Source organism: Bos taurus, chromosome 24, assembly GCF_002263795.3.
Source record: "Bos taurus isolate L1 Dominette 01449 registration number 42190680 breed Hereford chromosome 24, ARS-UCD2.0, whole genome shotgun sequence".
NCBI lineage: Eukaryota > Metazoa > Chordata > Mammalia > Artiodactyla > Bovidae > Bos > Bos taurus.
In genome coordinates, this window is record NC_037351.1 from 48,622,100 (window position 1) to 48,640,356 (window position 18,257).

Consider the following 18,257-nt stretch of genomic DNA (forward strand, 5'->3'; position numbering starts at 1 on the left):
CAAAGAATGGTTTCCCGACAGCCAGCATCGTCTTGTCAACTTAGTTCTGAGCTTCCTAAGTACCATCTGGCACAGAGGAGTTCCCCCGCCCACCACTATACCCTAAGCTCTGCCCCAACCCACAGCCCTGGTTACAGAAGGAGAAACCGGTGCATCGGAATCAGCAGTGCATTTTAGGCAGGCATATCATCAGGCCTGTAGAATGACTGAATGAATGAACAAACCAACAAATGAGTGAATGAATGCATCATCTAATTGCTTCGATCATTTCTAGATTTAAAAACAGGCCTGAAAAAGAGCGGCCTGAGTTGAAAAAATAAGTGCAGAGCAAGGTCTCAGACTTCTCAACTAGGCTTTGGAGGCCTGATCTGCCAAGAGGCACTGGTCACCAGGGTCCCTGGCCTAAGCAAGGAGCATATACCCAGCAACATCAGCCCCCCTCCCACCCCAAGACATTCTTCAAATAGTTCAGACCTTCAGATACAGAGGAAACAGGAAGTAGAGCCCACACAGCATTCCCACTCCATAAACTGCGATCTCATTCTAATAACCTGCTCTCACCCCTGGTGTGATAAGGGTGGATAGGTGCCATGACTTCTGAAAGCCTCATGTCACAGACACCGTGCTCCTTCCTTTAGCCATGGCGAGCGCCCCTTCTCAGAAGATCCTGCTGACTTCGAACCACCTAGCAATCAGGTCTACCAAAGCCGGGCCATCCCAGAGGCCGCAGTGGAACGGCTTGAACCATAGCAAAATGGAACTCCCAACTTTTAGCCCTGGCATTCCTCCAAAGGCTTCCCTGGTGGCTCACTCCATAAAGAGTTCGCCTACAATGCAGGAGACCCAGGTTCGATCCCTGGGTCAGGAAGATCCCCTGGAGAAGGAACTGGCAACCCACTCCAGTATGCTTGCCTGGGAAATCCCATGGACAGAGGAGCCTGGTGGGCTACAGTCTGTGGGATCGCCGAGAGTTGGACACGACTTAATGACTAAACCAGGACCACCAGTTCCTCCAAAGGCTGCAGGGAGACCAGGCCCCAGCCCCTTCCCACCGCCTCTGCCCATGCTGGAGACTTTGCAGAAGAGATTCCCTTAGTTGTGCAACTGGTTAAGATTTTAATAACGTTCCATTGTAAACCTTACGGCTGCTTCTCACCTAGTAACCCAAGGCCGAAAATTCAACCTGGACTCGGAAACTTTAGTGTGAGCAGCTGATCTAAATCCCCAGCCAAATACTCTCCGCAATGTGCAAGGCAAAGAGAAACCTGGGGCAGCATCGCATCTGTGCCCCTGGCCACAGCAGCCAGCACAGCCAGCCCTGGCTGTCCTCCAGTGCGTCAGGAGACACGGGGGCTTCACCTACTAGCACCCTCATGTCCTTACAGCAGGATGCTACTTTTCGTTACGCTTTTTTTTAATTTCAGGGTTTTCTGAGTTTGCAGGGCTGGGGGGGGGAACCTACTTTTTTGTTTGTTCTTTTGTTGTTGTTTTGTTTTACACAAACATTTTGGGTGAGTAACCAGCTGTCTGAGTTTCCGATTGGCAGGTTAATCACTTCCTATTGGCTGATCCGGAGAACTCTTCTCCCCCTTGGAAATGGCGCATTCCTGTCTTTGTGGCTTCTCTTGTTTACACACATTCTGCTACCTAATGTCAACACTTGCTAATGAATAAATATATCACTCCATTTGCTGAAAATGAGGTCCTGGCCTGAGATGGTCACTGCTTGAATCCGGTGGACAGAGCCTCCCACTATCTCTGCAGGAAACCCCAAAGAACGTGGGCCTTCTTTCCTATGGTGATAGGAAGTTTCTCTCGGAACAGTTCCCCCAGTCGTCTTTAACCCTGGGGCCAAGATGACTGGCCTCTCTCTTCTCTCTTTTAAGGAAAACCTCCACATTTGAAGACTACAGAAGGAAAAACAAAAAGCAGGAGAGAGAGGGCCCCTTGGAGAACTAAGCTCATAAAAGAATTCTTGAGCCTTGATGCCAAAAACCCAGTCAAGTTACATTCTTGGAGAAAACAGACCTTGGTAATCTCAGTTAACGTTTGTTACAAATACAGAGCTGGTTTATCTCCTCATTAATGACCATTTATCTGGTGTTTTGTAAATCGAAAGCAAAATATCATATGCTTCGCAGGCCACTTATTAGACAGGCACCAGGCAAGCAGCAACGCCTTCCGACTGGAGGGAGTGTGGAGTCAGGGAGGGCTGGCTGGAGACCATGGGCTTCGCTTACACCATTCATTAAAGTATTTAATTTAGGACAACGCCCCAGCAAAACTTTTAATTAGTGGGGGGAAAGGCCCAACAGCCAAAACTCATGAGGCGGAAGGACCTGTAGAATTCCAAGAGGGAAATGGGGCCCAACCCTTCATTTCTCCTTCTCCCAGAACCCTGGCAAAATAAGACTGTCACAAGCACTGCATTTCTCAGGCACCGGCAGAGACCACAGTTACAACTCAGACTTGCAGGCACAGGAACCTCCCCGCTGTAAGAAAGGGCTCCAGGAAACAAGGGCCCATCGGAGCTGCCTCCCAGCTCTGTGGTCCCTCCTCTCTTCTCCCCTGCACTGCCAGCCAGAAGTTGAATGCAGACAAACGCAACAGGGCTGGTGCCAGCCTCAAGTGGGGCTTCTGCCCTGGCCGAATGCCATCCAGTGACAAAGCGACAGGCAGGCCAGAGCTATGCTAAACACTTTTATGGCCCCCACTAGGAATTCTGAGAAAACTAGGAGGGGGGGAGGGGGCTGTTGCCTTTACTCCTTAAATTTTCTATTCTCTTGCCCCAAACCGAGGTCATCTCTACACTTTTCTAAACAGTCTTCTCTCCCATCGGGCTCTCCAATCTCCCCACTGATACTTCTGGCACTCACAGAGTCTCCCACGTTTCCCATCACCCTGTCCCATTTGCCTCCCTAGACCTGCATGCGCCAGAGTCCACGCTCTGAGTTGAGCCAGCTTGGGTTATGGAGTACAAATACAAGAAAAAAATGAACAAAATGGAAAGCATACCTAAGAAACATCTTTGCAAAAAGAAAGACATATATGTAGACACACACACACACACACACACACACACACACACACACACACACACACACATTACCTCCAGCTCCAGTCACAACAAGAAAAGAAAAAGAAAAAAAAAAAATCCACCAAATTGCCAACAGAGGAAACCTATAACCACCTCAGGGCAAGTCCAGAGTCTCCCCAAGCCGCTGCCTAGACACACAAATCCGCGTTCTACAGCCTCCATTTCTAACTTAAGACAGGAAGGATATTTTTAAAATCAGCTACTCACCAGTTGGTTTGAGAAAATCCATCGGGTATCTGGAGTAAGGAGGAGGGGGAGACTCTGGAATTAAAAAAGAAAGAGAAAATAAAGGCTGAGCCCTGAGAGAGAGATAGAAACTTATGATAACAGAGGCATTCTTTTAGCCCAACTGTTTGTCTTAGCTGTGGGGGTTGGAGGCAGGGCCGCGAGGCGGTGATTGCCTTGATATTTAGCTGTCAGATAAACAAAAGAGGCCGCCTGGCGCCAGCCTCGGCGCGGCGCTCCTCCACGTCTGCGGCCGCCGCCGCCGCGCTCGGCCGGCCCGGCTGCAAACCGCCGGCTCGGCCGCCTCACGTCGCAGTTCACGGGGCGGGGGGCGGCGAAGCCCCCCCTCTTCCCCTACTTAGCGTCCGAGAACTTCAGACCCTGATCCCTCCGCCACCCCCCGCCCCGACCCGTCCCCCCGGGGCGCAGTTCATCTCCGCCACCGCCGCTGCGCCCAGCACCCGCGCGGGGAACACGGGCTTCCCCCTTGCCCAGCTTCCCCGGAAGGTGCACCCCAAGGGCGCTGGGGAACTTGAATCGGTGGGCGCCCGAGATGCACCCCGCCCCCGCACAAAGAAGCAGAGAAAAGGGATGCAATGGAGAAGGCTGGGAGCATAAAGGAGAAGGACCCCGGGGTCTCAACGGAGGAGCCCAGGGCCCAACTCAGTAGTCTGGGGGCAAACCATCCAACAGTCGGTTACACTGCTCTCTCTCCTGCGCTGGAAGAAAGTAGGAGACACCCAACTTCCCCTGACTGCCTGTTCTCTCTCACCCCGGGCTGGCGGAGCTGGGAGCAGGTATCCAGCTCGGCCTCCTATCCTGCTCTCTCTGCCTCAAAACCCAAAGCTGCGCCGGCCAGGGTAGGCTTCCTGGCCCCTTGCGCCCGACGTGACGCTCCCCCTTCCTTCCTAAAGGGGAGCCTTCCTCTCCAGCCTTTACTACCTCTTCTCCGAGCCTTCCTTGGCGGGCTTGGACCGAATCCAAGTCGGCCACACACCTCAACGCCTCTCGCCGTGCGGGGGAGGCGTGACCCCCCCACACACTTCTCTCTGCACCCCCTTGGCTGATCCGGAAATAACCCCATGTCTGCAGAATATGGGCATGAATGAGTAGGGCCCAGAGGCACCACCCCCCCGCCCTTGGGGCCACCGAGGAGAGAAAACTGGAAGGGAACCCCGAGGGAATGCCTTTCCAGTTTCCCCGGGTCCCCTCTCTACACCTTTGTCCCCCAAATCTCCTCCCAGGAGGAAATGTACACACACCCCTCCGGCGTGGTGGCTGCACTAACCCACAGCCCAATCGGGCTTTTCTTCCCCCCACCTGAGTGCCGGGGGGAAGGGGGGGCACCGGCGGGTGGGCGTGGATCAACTTCTTACCTAGTTCGCAGAGTCGGCTAAGGTGATGGGGGTTGCAGCACACCAGCTCGGGGTTGATCTTCCCGTAAGATTCACAGCAACACAGCCTCTTGACTTCCGAGGAATGCCTGAGATCCGGCCACCTGAACACTTTGCACAGCAGGAGGGGGAGCGAGTAGGTGGAGGGCGGCTGCGCCGGCTGCGAGCCGGCAGGCGCCCCCAGGCCCAGCCTGCAGTCCAAGCGGCCGGGCAGCAAGAGGCACGCGGTGCGCGTACCGCCGCGGGACTCCACGGCCTGGAGCAGCAGCTCCAGCTGCCGTTCCTTCAGTTTCTTGAGCACCGAGTGCGTGAGCGCTTTCAGATCCGCCTCGCCACCCCCGGCCGCGCCGGCGCCCGCGGCTGGGGGGTGGGGATGGTTGTGACCTTTGGCACCTCGCACCGCCTTGCCCAGGCAGCAGACAGCCCTGCCTGCGCCGCCGCCGCCGGCCCCATGCGCCCGGCCGTCCGTCGCCCCTTCTCCCCGCAGCTCGCCTCCTCCTCCGCCTCCCCCCGCGCCCTCCTCCTCGTCCTCGCCGCCGGGCGCACGGCTCCTCCAGAGACGCCGGACGAGCGCAGATCGTTTGGTCCTGAACATGCGGGGCGAGGAGGCGAGGAGAAAAGTCGTTGGCCGGCTAAGGAGCGAACATGACCTCCGCACACCATGAAGAAGTCGGGCGCCGAGTTGGGGCAGCAGGCGCAGGCGACAGCAGCAGCAGCAGGGGCCCTGGCAGGAGCGGCGGCGGCCCGAGGGGCGCTCCGTGGCATGCGCCAGTCTCCCGGAGGCCGGAGCGCGCGCGGGGGCCCGGGGGCGCCCGCCGGGGCTCGGGGGCCTGCGCTCCGGCTGCCCCACCCCGCGCGGCCCGCGCCGTGCGCCGCTCTCGGGCCCCGGCGCACCCCGGAGGAACGCGGCCGCCGCTTCCCTGGGGGCGGCGAAGCCTACCCGGGTCGGCGCCTCCCCAAAAAGAGGCCCCCCCGCAGTGGCTCCCGAGTGTCGGGCTCGCCAGCCTCGGCTGCCTACATGAAAGATCCGCGGCGGCAAAAAACGAAAGGCGTTCGGCAGGGCTGCTGGAAGGAGGAAAAAACCTCTTTCCCCCTTGCTAAGCAACTTAATTTGGGGGTGGGGAGAAGCAATTAAAAAAAAAAAAGCAGGCACGCGATTTATTTTTTTCCTCTATATCCTTAGTAACCGGATCTCCTTGAATTCCGTGCACACGAAGACTCGGGGGAGGGGGCTGAGTGGACTTCACCCCACATGAGATGTCTGGCGAAATAAGGAGGCTCTCTCAAAATCTAAGAACCAAACATGCAAAGCCCCAAATGAAAAACACCACCTCCTCGCACCCCGGAGGTCTGGGGGCGTCCGGCTGGAGCTGGGGTTTAAAAAAAGAAAATGTTTACAAAGTAGAATGAGACGTTTGAGGGGTGGAAAAAAAACGTATCCACGAGTTACATCCCCCTTTTTTCCTTGCAGAGCCCCGCTGATCTTCCTCTCCTTTTCTTCTGCCAAGAAAAAAAAAAAAATCCTATATATATATTTTTTAATCCACAGAAAGCTTTGGCTAGGCTGCTTCAATCCTTCGCATCTGGGTGGTTCAGGGGAGTCTCTGGCCTTTCCTCTTGCGTTCCCGGGGGCCCCGGTCGTCGGCGGGGACTTCCTTGGGGCTGGCGGGGGCGCAGGGGCAGAAGATGCTGCGGCGGCGGCGGCTGCGCCCCGCGGGGCTGACAGCGCGGGGGAGGGCGGCGCGGCGGCCGCGGCGGGCCCCTGGCGGGCGGCGCGCTGTCGCCCTCTGCTCTCTAGCGCGGGGGCCACCGGCGCCCCCTCCCCGGGTTGCGGCTGGCCGCCGGGGCTCCCCGTAAAAGGCTGCTCGCCCCGACTCGGCTGCGGCGGCTGGAGGCCCCGGTTGTCCCTCACGCCGCCTTCTCCGAGAGACTCTCCTCGTCGCGGCCGGGAGCCTCCTTGTCCCCCCGTCCGCCCTCTCCTGGCACTCGGGTCCTTCTGCCGCCGCCCGGGGTTCGCCGCGCCGCACTCAGGGGCTCCTGGGCCGGGCGCTCGGCAGCTCGGCGCCGGCGGGCTGGCTCTCGTCTCGGGCAGCTCTCTCCGGCGCGGCGAGCGGACCGAGCACGGCGCCCGGCTGGCTCGGCTGGCGCGGCTCGGGGACAGGCTCCTCCGTGCGCCGAGCAGGCGAGCGAGTGTGCCCGGGGCTCGCCGCCTCCCGCAAGGCCTCCCGCCCCCGCCCCCTTCCCTCCCCCTTCCTCCCCCTTCCCTCCCCCGCCCCCCAGCCGCCGCCGCCGCCTCCTCCCCGCCTCCCCCCCCCCCCCCCCCCCCGGGCCCTCTGCTCTGCTGGTTCCACTGCGCAGTGGCGCGCCCGGCTCCGGCCTCGTCACGTGGCCGTCTAGACACCCTGTCGCTTTAAAAAAAAAAAAAAAAAAAGCGATTGTGTTTCGCAAACAACAGATCGGGTTTCTAAAAGCTATTTCTCCCCCCCCCCCCACCCCGCTCACCACCCCCGCCACCGCCACCCGCCCAGGTCTGCAGAGGGGGGACCGATATGGGGCGGGAGCGGGGGTGGATAAAGGTGGGGAGCAGAGAAGCTCCCGGGGTCGACGGAGACCTGGAGGAATCAGAGGAGAAATGGGAAGACCCAAGAGCACCGATCGGGCACCGCCGGCGAGTTTTGGAGCGAAACGAGCGGGCTGGTGGCCGGATTTAGACCCAGCCCGCGGAGCCTCGCGGGGGCTGTCCCGCGCGCGCTCACCCTAACGCTTCATTCATTCGTTTTGTTTTAAAGGCCCTGGCGACGGATCCCCTGGCCGCCGCGCGGGAGGGAAGGGGGAGGAGAGCGCTGTCTCCGCGTAAAAGACATTTACACCGGACTGGACCGAGGCCCTGGGAAGTGCGCGCTGGAGGGAACAGCCGGCCCGCGAGGGCGGGGAGGCGGCGCGAATGTGACCTCAGCGGCGGCCGCGCGCTCCCTCCCGCCCTCTCCCGCTCGGGGCTCGGGTTTCTAGGACTGCCTGGAGAAGTGTGTCTTGTGCAAAGCTCTGGAATGCATTTGGCTGCCTGACGAGTTGCGAGGGGCAGCATCTTGGCGGGAGGTGGCGGGGGTGTGTTGGGGGGTGCTCGCCCGCCCGCTGCGGGCAGGTTTCCTCCGGAGCCCGGAAGACCTCCGCCACTCCGCCTCCCGGCGCGGGAAGGTTACCTTCCGAGCAGACCTGCATGCATATGCATGCGGGGCCTGTTTCTTCGCCTTCCTCGGCCCCGTAGCTTTCTGTGGCGCTTAGAGTCAGCGAGTTTATCCCCTTACCCCGGGCTATAGAGAAAGCATAGACCCACCTGGCCGACTGGTGCATAGATACGGTAAGGCGTTGATGGGGCAAAGCACCAGATAGCGTTTACTTCGTGAAAGCTGTTGGTGCTGAGAAGCGTCATGATTTAAACATATAAGCGTCAGTATCGACGAGGCCACTAGTTGGCATGGTGGTCTAACCTCACATCTTATTCAGTGAAGTAATATATATATATATATTTAAGTCATTTAGAATTGTGAGGTCAGGATGACAATCAAACTCACTGGGGAGTTTGATGACTTTTTTTTAAATGAATCTTTTTAAAAAGATGAAATGAACTATTTTCATTTTCTCAGCTAAATTATGCCCCCTTTAAAGGAAAAAGCACCAAAATAAAAAAGGGGGGGGGTAATAAAAGGAAAAGGCACTGATGAACCTCAACTTGGCCCCTTCCCTTCCAGCAACTTAAAAGCTGTCTACATGCTACAGAGGCTTAATAACTACTTAGGAATCAACAGAGTTGGAAAGATAGGTATTTGGACCTTCTCCCCCTACCCCAACCCACCAAGAGCACCTTTGGAGATATATTATGTGATAATATAATATTATATATTATATAATATATAAGGGAGAAAATCATTATCATCTCTAAGCAAGGGGCCCTGAAGCTCATTGACCTAGAAGAGCCAGAAATGCTAAGCAGGGCAGAAGGGTGTAGAACAGGGCAGCAGCTGGGATTCTAAACATTTACTTTGTAAGCCACATAGGCTGCAATTATATAAGATCATAGTTTTGTTACAATTAAAAATAGTGCTGGGCTTCCCTGGTGGTCCAGTGGCTAAGACTCTATGTCCCAATGCAGGGGGCCTACGATTGATCCCTAGCCAGGGAACTGGATCCAACATGCCTCAACTAAGAGTTTGCCTTCCAGGACTGAAAGATCCCACATGCAGGATCTAACACCCAGTGCATAAATATTTTTTTTTAATATATTGCTTATTGAAAAGGGCATTGTAACCTGTGTATGTGTGTGAAACTTTCTGAACAAGCAACCTACTAAGATAGCAACCGAGAAAGCCCAGGAGAAAATGGGTTATCCTACCATCATAGGCAAAAGAGGTAGAAATGGGATTTTGGAGGTATCTGAGAAATGATACACTCACCTCAGAAAGGCTTAGAAAGAATGCCAAACTAGAAGTCAGAAAATGTGATTCCTGCCTGGGACTCTGCCATGTGTGCGTGCTCAGTCATGCCCAACTCTTTGTGACCCCATGGATTGTAGCCCGCCAGGTTCCTCTGTCCATGGGATTTCCCAAGCAAGAATACTGGAGTAGCTTGCCATTTCCTCTTCCAGGGGATCTTCCTCTCCCAGGGATCGAACCCACATCTCCTGCGTCTCCTGCATTGGCAGGTAGATTCTTTACCACTGAGATCCCTGGGAAGCCCCTGGGTCTCTACCATTCACTGGTTAAATAACTTGTACTAGAGGTGATCTTCGCATTAGAAGAGCACTTGGCAAGATTTAAAAAGGTTTCTGGGTAAGCTTCCTGCCCTCTCAGGGTCTTATTCCCACTCTCTGCTCTGGGCATCGCTAGAAGATGTTCACTTTCCTAGCGAGGCTAGGCCAGGCTGCAAAGTGACAAGAAGGACTTAAATAAGCAGTGAAAGCAAACGGCATAATTCTGCTTAAGCTTCTTGGCTAAATAGAGAACCTGATGATTCTGGGAGATGTGGCCAGTGGTGCTCACACTCTGGGATGCCAGGCTGGAGCACACACAAGGCAGGTAGATTTAGTGGGTGTTTTAGGAGTTGAATCTGACGTCACAACTTGTCTGGGAGGAACATGCATATACTTGCAAAGATATGTTCCCATATAGTGTAATTGTCGGTGCTTTAATTCAGGCGTCACTCCTGTCTTACCCTCTGTGCATGGCTTTCCTCCTCCATTTTACTGCCCTAGGTAGACAGTGGGTGGGTTGCTGGACAAGTACCTACAGTGGCTGGTGCTGCTTTATAGCTCCTTGGCATCCCCTGAATCAGTTAACATCCCAAGCTTTCCTGAGAGCCAGCCCCACCCCGTTCACATTCTTATTCCTTTCCTTTCCAAGAAAGAAGCTGGACTGTAGAGGAACTCCTGGCTGGCTAGTGTGCCTAGAAAGGGAGTTCCTTTCCTTTTCTTTCCATGGGCACAAATGAAACCAACAAGCACCCAGTTTCAAACTATTCTAATCCCTAAAAAAAAAGTTTAGGAGTTCACCAAACTATTGTGAATGAGTTTGATTCTAATCACTTGCTGGCAGGGAATATGGAATAAAATATCTCATTTGCAGTTGTTTATTTCCTGTTGTGGCTTCTATTTTCATCTTTTAGTCACTTTGGTGATAGTAATCAAACCCTAATCATGGTGCGGCCACAAGTCACAGAGACCAAAATAACTTGCAGCGGAGTTATGACAAACAAGGATGGAGTCAGCTAAAGACCTGGCTACTTAATCACTGGCCCCTGGCACCCGAAGGACTGCGGGGGCCGCCATTTGACTAACCCCGCCATTTGACCGACCGCTGGCTAAGCATCTAGAGGAGAGAGGAAGCTGGAGGGAAATTGCTCCAAGGCCCGTGGTCTTGAGCAGTCAGAGCCCCAGGGTGCGAGAGGAAGGAGGGCAGCAGAGTATATACAGGAAGTGGAGGAGAAGCAGGTGAACTGTCCACAACTGCCAGCGGGGAAACTGACATGAAAGAGAAAGAGGAGAACAGAAAAAGAGAACTGGCAAACCCTCTACAGCTACAAGCAACTAAGCAAACACTAAAATAAAAAGATAAATACCTCGTCTCGGGGAAGGCAGGATTCCTCCTTTCAGGCCTTTTCTCATGTTCAGTGGTTCTTGGAAAAAAGAAAGGTCGAGAGAGGCCCCAAAGGGCAGGTGGGTGTGTCGGTGTTGGGGCCAAGGACCAAGGCAGGGATGAGGATTTTTCCTTGCAGAAGCCAAAAAAGAAACAATTGAAGAGACCACCAAAAAAAAGTGTTGAAAAAATATCGACATTTCTTGTGCAACTGTCGCCTGAAAAATGTGTGCGCCCTCAGCCATCCTGAACTGGCAACAATACAACTGGAAGTGATGGCTCATGAAAGAAAGACAGCTTGAGTGAGGCCGACGTGACAATCAACACTTCTTGGCTTATCTTAGGAGAACGAGAAGGTAAGTGAATGAAATGCATCTAATTCACAATCAAATAAAGATTCTATAAGTCCTGACTCATCAAATATGCTTGTGTTACAGGCATGCTGTCAACTGATCCATAACATTTGCCAGGTGACTCTCCAGGGCTCTCGGCTAGGTCCTGGGGGCCAGAGGGGAGGGGCAGGGTGAAATGAATGTTCTTATGAAGGAGTCGAGAGAAACATCCAGGAAAAGCAAAGACCTAGGACAACAGAGACATTCAAATATACAGTCACAATTTCCTCCAGGGATGGCCATTGGATGGCTGAAGAAAACGGCTGGAAGGGAAACTTAACTGCATGTAACTTTCTGTACCTTTTCAACTTTGCACCTTGTGAATGTGCCACTTATTCAAAAATATACAAATTTGAAGGTTTGCTCTTTTTTTTTTTTAATCTGTGTCTGCTTTTCTCATTTCCTGAAATTTGCTGTTCTGATGTTCTTGTAGAAAAGGACGAGTTGGCAAGGTCCTATGTGGAAGTGAGGCTGCAGACAGCGTCTCTCTCTGTGGGGCAGTTCCTACAGGAAGGCTGATGACAACAGAGGCCAATGTGTCATCCCAGACGGCAAGGGCGGAGGCTGCCTCGTCATGACCCTGGCAAGAGTCGGTGAGGAAACACACCAGTCCTAATCAAAAGTCATTCTAGATATCAGTGAGGTGCAAGTCCTAAACCGGGAGAACAGTCTCACAAACACTGGCGTCCCGACCACAGAGGCACAGGAAGGAGCAGCCTGCCCCATCTGAGAAGAGGAGAGTGGCACCTTTTGGAAATAGAAAGGGGTTCTTGTGATTCTTGATCCATTTCACCAGCACTGGTTCAAGAGGTGGTGCCAGGTCCCAGGCGTGACCTCTGAGACACAGAAAGGTGTATTCAACAGCCTCTGCCCTCAAGAAGGGTGTAATTTAAGAGAGGGCTAGAAATAGGAAAATGGTCAGCCTTCAAGAATGGAGCGAGGGAAAAAAAAAGAATGCAGCAAGAACAGTTCGAGCAAGAATGGAGGCCCCGGGCTTCGCTGCTGGCTCAGTGGTAAAGAATCCACCTGCCAATGCAGGAGACACGGATCTGATCCCTGATTCGGGAAGATCCCACATTCTGTGGAGCAACTAATCCTATGAGCAGCAACCATGAAGCCTGTGCTCTGGAGCCGGGAACCCCAACTACTGAAGCCCTCGCGCCTAGACCCTGCAACAAGAGAAGCCACCACAATGAGAAGCCGGCACACCGCAGCAAGAGAAAGCAGCCCCTACTCGCTGCAGCTGGAGAAAGCCTGCGTGCAGTAATGGAAGACCCAGCACAGCCAAAAAGAAAAAGAATGGAGGCCCCTGATCGGGAAAACAGAAAATCAAGGGATTGATTCTGTCAGGGAGGGGGGCGGGGGGGTGCGTCTCAGAAATTTTCCTAAAGGTATAAATATTTGGAACTAGATTGGGTGAGTTGACAGTCAGGCAGACGTGCGCATGACATGAATGACTCTATTCAAACGGAAAACGTGACACAGAAACAACTGCTTGTTTTCTGTCCACTTTGAGTTAAGTCTTCAAAATCAAGCCGCGCTTGTCACTTTGAGTCTATAACTTCATTTATAAACACTCCTAAGCCTCAAGGGGGTCAGAGATGGAGGTGTGGCTCCTGCAAGGGATGTTCAGGGAGTTCACCTTCCTCAGAGTGAAGTTTTTCCCTGTAGAAAGAATTTGCAGGCATGACACGACATCATCTATAACTACAGAAAAGTTTCTTCTCAAATAACTGGGAAAATCTCCATGATCGCCAGTCCTCAAACCAACAGTCAGGCCTCACTTGAAGCAAACTGCTTCATGTCAGGAGACAACGCCAGTTGTTAACACAAGGAGAAGGGAAGTGCCTCCAGCATGAAGCTGGCCTGTGATGGCTCAGTAATGGACCTGCTTAGATAATGGCTTCAAATGCCGACAATGAAAAATTAGGATTCGCCATTGCAGTATAGACAGAGAGACATACAATTTGGCTGATTTCCACGGGCAGTAAAAAAATTGATTTTAAAGACAGCAAAACAAGAAAATAAATGTTGAGCTTTGCTCAGAGGCACCCCAGGAGCCCTGCTGATATTCCTCATTATCCAGGCTGCATTTGAACTTCAAGACACCAACAAATGGACTTCAAGCTCCTGGTCATATTGGGCTACCAAATTAGCCTTCACTCTTTTCTGATCCCACCCCCCCATACCCCGCTATTTTTATCTTTCCCATTCCCCTAAGTCATTAAAGGATGACTTTGGAGCTAAATTCTGCGTAGTAAGTGCCAGATAGCTTCATAGCAACGAGACATCCTGTTAATGGTGAATCAGAACTGGGCAGCCTGCAGAAGGGGTGATGTTTTGTCTGTAGCAGAGCGGAGACTCATAGGTGACCACACACGCTGCTCCTGGCACATCGTGGGACCCACCAAAGAAGCCCATCCCTATGAGTGATGGCCGAGGCATTTCCACTGTGAGGACCCCGGGGAGCAGACAGGACCCTCAGCCCAGTTTTTGGATCAAATAGATTCTTCTGCCATTACTAGCCTCAAGGCTTTAGGAAAGCTGTTTCCGTCATCTGTCTGCCTTCCTCATACAACAAACACTGAATTAACAACGTCTTGTGTATGCCAGACCCGGTGAGAGGCTCCAGGAACAAAGCCTTCACCCCAGGGGTTGCTGGGACGCAGCGCAGGCACGCCGGACACGCCGCCAGCACAAGTGCTATGTAAACTAGCTGGTATACAGATGCTAATCGTCATGATTATCATGGATTTGGCGGCAGGAGCCACCCAATAAGTTAATTTTGCCTAACCTTCCAAGCCTAGGAAATGGATTTTTGCTGGGATAAGTGTCCGAGTGACAGGGTAATGAAGAAGGAAGCCACTCTTTCTAGTGTCTGGGACTTTTTGTGGGTTTTACCAGGATCAGTTGAGATACTGTCAAAGGCACACGGCCAGCATCAGAGTTTAAAAGCCAACTAGTAAGGCTGGGACATCTTTTTCTTAGAATGAAAGAGGGGTACGTGAGAACACGACCTAGTGTTCCTAGTTCTTTGCTAGAATTACTCTGAGTCATATTTTCTTATGTCCTAGAAATAATTTTGCTGCTGATGGTGACAAGCGAGGAGGAAGGTGACGGGGCAAGGAGCTGCCCAGTGAAGACTCCATCCCACCTTTCTCCATAAACATTTATTTTGCAGGCTTTCAAAGTCTGTGGAATACGATGTTATTCAGCATTGCTCACATCTAGTAGACCCATAAAGAAAAATTGCAGTAACATTCAGTGAGAGGTAGAAGGGATTTTAAAGTCGTCCTCAGCAGTTCAGGCCTCAAAACCTGTGATCCATGGTCAAGTTTCCGTAATGCAATATATTTTCTCAAATGCGAAATTATTAGATAATTTTGCTTTTTTTGTTTTATTGATTTTTGAATATGTAATACACGCACAGTGCTACGCAGCTTAAAGAGGACAAAAGGGCATGAAGAGAAAAGTAAGGCTTCCACTCAGGCCACTGACTTCTCCCTCAGGAGATGGCCCCATCACAGCCAAACAGAGAAGGTGAGTCAAGTGAAAAGACAGGCCTCGGGTTTGAACTTCAGCCCACAGCCACCTGCCTTTTTGACACCTCCCCTTGGATGGCTCAAAGGCACCTTGAACTCGTTATGTTCCAAACAGGGCATATCTCAGTATCTTCCTTCCAGAACCTACTTCTCCAGGTCTCCACCCTCAGAAAGCTTGCCCAGGGACCTCGCTGGTGGTCCAGTGGTTAAGACTGTGCACTTCCAATGCAGGGGGCGTGGGTTCGATTTCTGGCTGGGGAACTGAGATCCCATATGCTGCACAGTGTGGCCAAAAAATAACTAAAACGAGAGCTTGCCTATCTCCATCCAGTGGTGGGAATCAGAAGACCAGCAACCTCCTCCTTCTTCATCCCGCATCCAAACCAGGCTCAGCATCCCATCAGTTTTTCCTTTGAGATGCCTCTCAGTCTGTCCACTCTTCTGCAGGTCCCCTCACCGCAGCCAGCAGGACGCAAGCCATCAGCATCTCCCTGGGGACTACTGCCCACAGTACTCTGCCCACTTGTGCATCTGGTTCACTGAGACCCACCAACCCCCTTCTGCTGAGGCTGGTCCCAGTGCTGGCCTGACTGCACCACCACCCAGCAGGCTTCCTACAGCCCTCAGAACAAGGTCAGCCCTTCCGTGACCTGTAAGCCCTGAGTGGTCACCTCAGGACCTTCCTTCCGCCCCCGGGGACTGGGCACATGCTGTCTCTCAGCCTGGGATGCTCCTCTCTATCTTTGAGTGAGGTCACCCCACCCCCATTATTATACACTCTGGCAGCCTCAGGCATCTCCTTGCGGTAGCATTTACTACACTGGAAATTTCACCTTTAATTCCAAGTCCTTGCTTCATGTTTATCTCCCCACCTACCCAGGGCTTTCCAGGTGACACCAGCGGTAAAGAACCCGCCTGCCAATACAGGCTAAACAGAAGAGACGCAGATTCCACCCTGGGTCAGGAAGATCCCCTGGAGGAGGGCACGGCAACCTGCTCCAGTATTCTTGGCTGGAGAATCCCGTGGAGAGAGGAACTTGGTGGGCTACAGTCCATAGGGTCACACAGAGCCAGACATGACTGAAGCAACTTAGCAGGCATGTCCACCTACCCAGATGACTCCTTAAGGGCAGAAGCCCTGTATTATAGCACATCAAACACTGGCATGGAGCAAGCACTCACTGATACTGGCTGAACAAAAGACTGACCCAGAAGGAAAGAATAAATCATTTCATTTTTTAAATTTTTGGTTGCATTGAGTCTTCCTTGCTTTGCACGGGCTTTCGCTAGTTGCAGCGAACAGGGTCTACTCTCCAGTTGCGGTGTGCTGGCTTCTCTTGTGGAGCACAGGCTCTAGATGAGCAGGCTCTGCAGTTGGGGCTCACGGGCTTAGTTGCTCTGTAGTTGGGGCTCACTGGCTTAGTTGCCCCACAGAAGGTGGAATCTTCTTGGACCAGGGATGGAATTTGTGTCCTCTGCATAAACAGGCAGATTTTTAACCGCCTTCCCACCAGGGAAGTCCATAAACCATTTCTTTTGAGATGCTGTCCCTCCTAGTTCGAGGAATCAATATGCCCTATCTTTTTATGAAAGGCGATGATAATAGACAGTGTTTACTTAAAGACTTATTTAGAAAAATTAAATGTTGACAATTGAAGGGAGGGTCTTTTAGGGATGTGCAAAACCCTAAAGCTGACAAACTACTACTTAAAGCCCAAGGAAAGAATCTCAGATCCAGAAATCCTGGGGGAGTCTAAATACCTTCCTGAAGAATAAGTTGCCCTAAAGTCAAGGGGGGCATAGTTAAAACTCTCAGTTACTCCCCATTCTGTGTCCCTCCTTCCCTCCCTTTCCTGTCTGAGGCTTATTTCATGCATTTTCTCAACCGGAGTTCCATGAAGATGAAGAGAAGATCAACTAAGACCGCGCACTTGGTTAGTAACACCTTCAGGTCCAGAACTCACCTATCCCTCCATCGACATGTCTCTATGCCCAGCAGTGTGTAGCTGTCCCAGCTGTCTAAAATGCACAGGTAAGAAAACAAACAGAAAGAAGCAATCTGGCTCTTCTCGGCTGGCTGACCCTGGCTCTTTGCACAAAGTTGGTGCTCAATGAGTGAATGAACGAACGCATGAATGCCTGGTCACTCTGACTTTCTTCTGGGGCTCACCGTCTGAACCCTACAGTCGCAGGATCACGCTTCCCAGTCCCCCAGAGCCCTGTCACCAGCTATCATGCGGGCTGGATGAACAAGGACCACTCCTTGGCTCTCCTTCATACCAACTATGGGCCAAGCATCGCTCAGGCACATGGTCTCTTCAATGGGGAGTCTGCACTCTAGGGGGAGACAGAGAAGAACTAAGTAAATATATACACACACAAAAATATGATTTCACATAGTTACAGATCAGATCAGATCAGTCGTTCAGTCATGTCCGACTCTTTGCGACCCCATGAATCGCAGCACGCCAGGCCTCCCTGTCCATCACCAACTCCCGGAGTTCACTGAGACTCACGTCCATCAAGTCAGTGATGCCATCCAGCCATCTCATCCTCTGTCGTCCCTTTCTCCTCTTGCCCCCAATCCTTCCCAGCATCAGAGTCCTTTCCAATGAGTCAACTCTTCGCATCAGGTGGCCAAAGTACTGGAGTTTCAGCTTTAGCATCATTCCTTCCAAAGAAATCCCAGGGCTGATCTCCTTCAGAATGGACTGGTTGGATCTCCTTGCAGTTTGTCTTCTCCAACACCACAGTTCAAAAGCATCAATTCTTTGGCGCTCAGCCTTCTTCACAGTCCAACTCTCACACATAGTTACAAGAGCTTTGGAAAACATAAAGTAGAGTGAGGGACCAGGGCTGGTATGGGCTGAGAATGGCTGTTTCAGGTCTGTGATCAGGGAAGGCCTGTCTGGAGAGAAGCAAAGATCAGGTAAGACCCTTCCAGGAAAGGGAGGGAGCCAGGGCCTGGAACCTGAGACAGGTGAGCTGGCAAGTTACAGGAACAGCTGGGAGGCCAGCCTGGCTGGCATGGTGACAGCATGGGCAGAGTGATCAGAACTGCGGAAAAGAGAGCTGCTGGGCAGGGGGGTGGGGAGGGGTTGATCATGCAGAGCCCCCGAGGCGTTCCTGCTTGTTAAGTGAATGCGCCACCAAACACAGAATAATGGAGACAATTACAGTTTCAGGGGAAACACACAGCACCCAGCACAGGAGCCAGAAATGCCATGTTCAAATATCATCTCTGTTACCATTAGCAGTGTCACCTAAGACCTTGATTTCCCTATGGATAAATGGGGATAACAATGATACTCACCAGTGCAGAGCTGTCTTGAGATTAAATGAGATGATAAAATATACAGAGGAATATTGTGCTGTGCTTAGTCACTCAGTCATGTCTGACTCTTTGTGACCCTATGGACTATAGCCCGCCAGGCTCCGCTATCCATGGGAATTCTCTAGGCAAGAATACTGGAGTGGGT

The 18,257-nt window shown here is 52.5% G+C and overlaps 1 protein-coding gene across 4 annotated transcripts in view; it reads right to left on the reverse strand.

Annotated features, from left to right (window-relative positions):
* Positions 1-6,908, reverse strand: part of SMAD7 (SMAD family member 7) — a 30,310-nt gene extending 23,402 nt beyond the window's left edge. For 3 of the 4 annotated variants that reach the window (XM_010818909.4, XM_005224232.5, XM_005224231.5), the window contains exons 1-2: positions 4,699-6,908; positions 3,305-3,358 (exon numbers count right to left, since the gene is read on the reverse strand). In XM_010818909.4, the coding sequence (XP_010817211.1) occupies positions 3,305-3,358; positions 4,699-5,311 (667 nt within the window). In that variant the 5' untranslated portion in view covers positions 5,312-6,908. Of the gene's footprint in view, positions 1-2,711; positions 2,751-3,304; positions 3,359-4,698 lie in introns of all 4 variants that reach the window. The other variant, NM_001192865.1, reaches the window with a different exon arrangement.
* Positions 6,909-18,257: the final 11,349 nt, after the last annotated feature.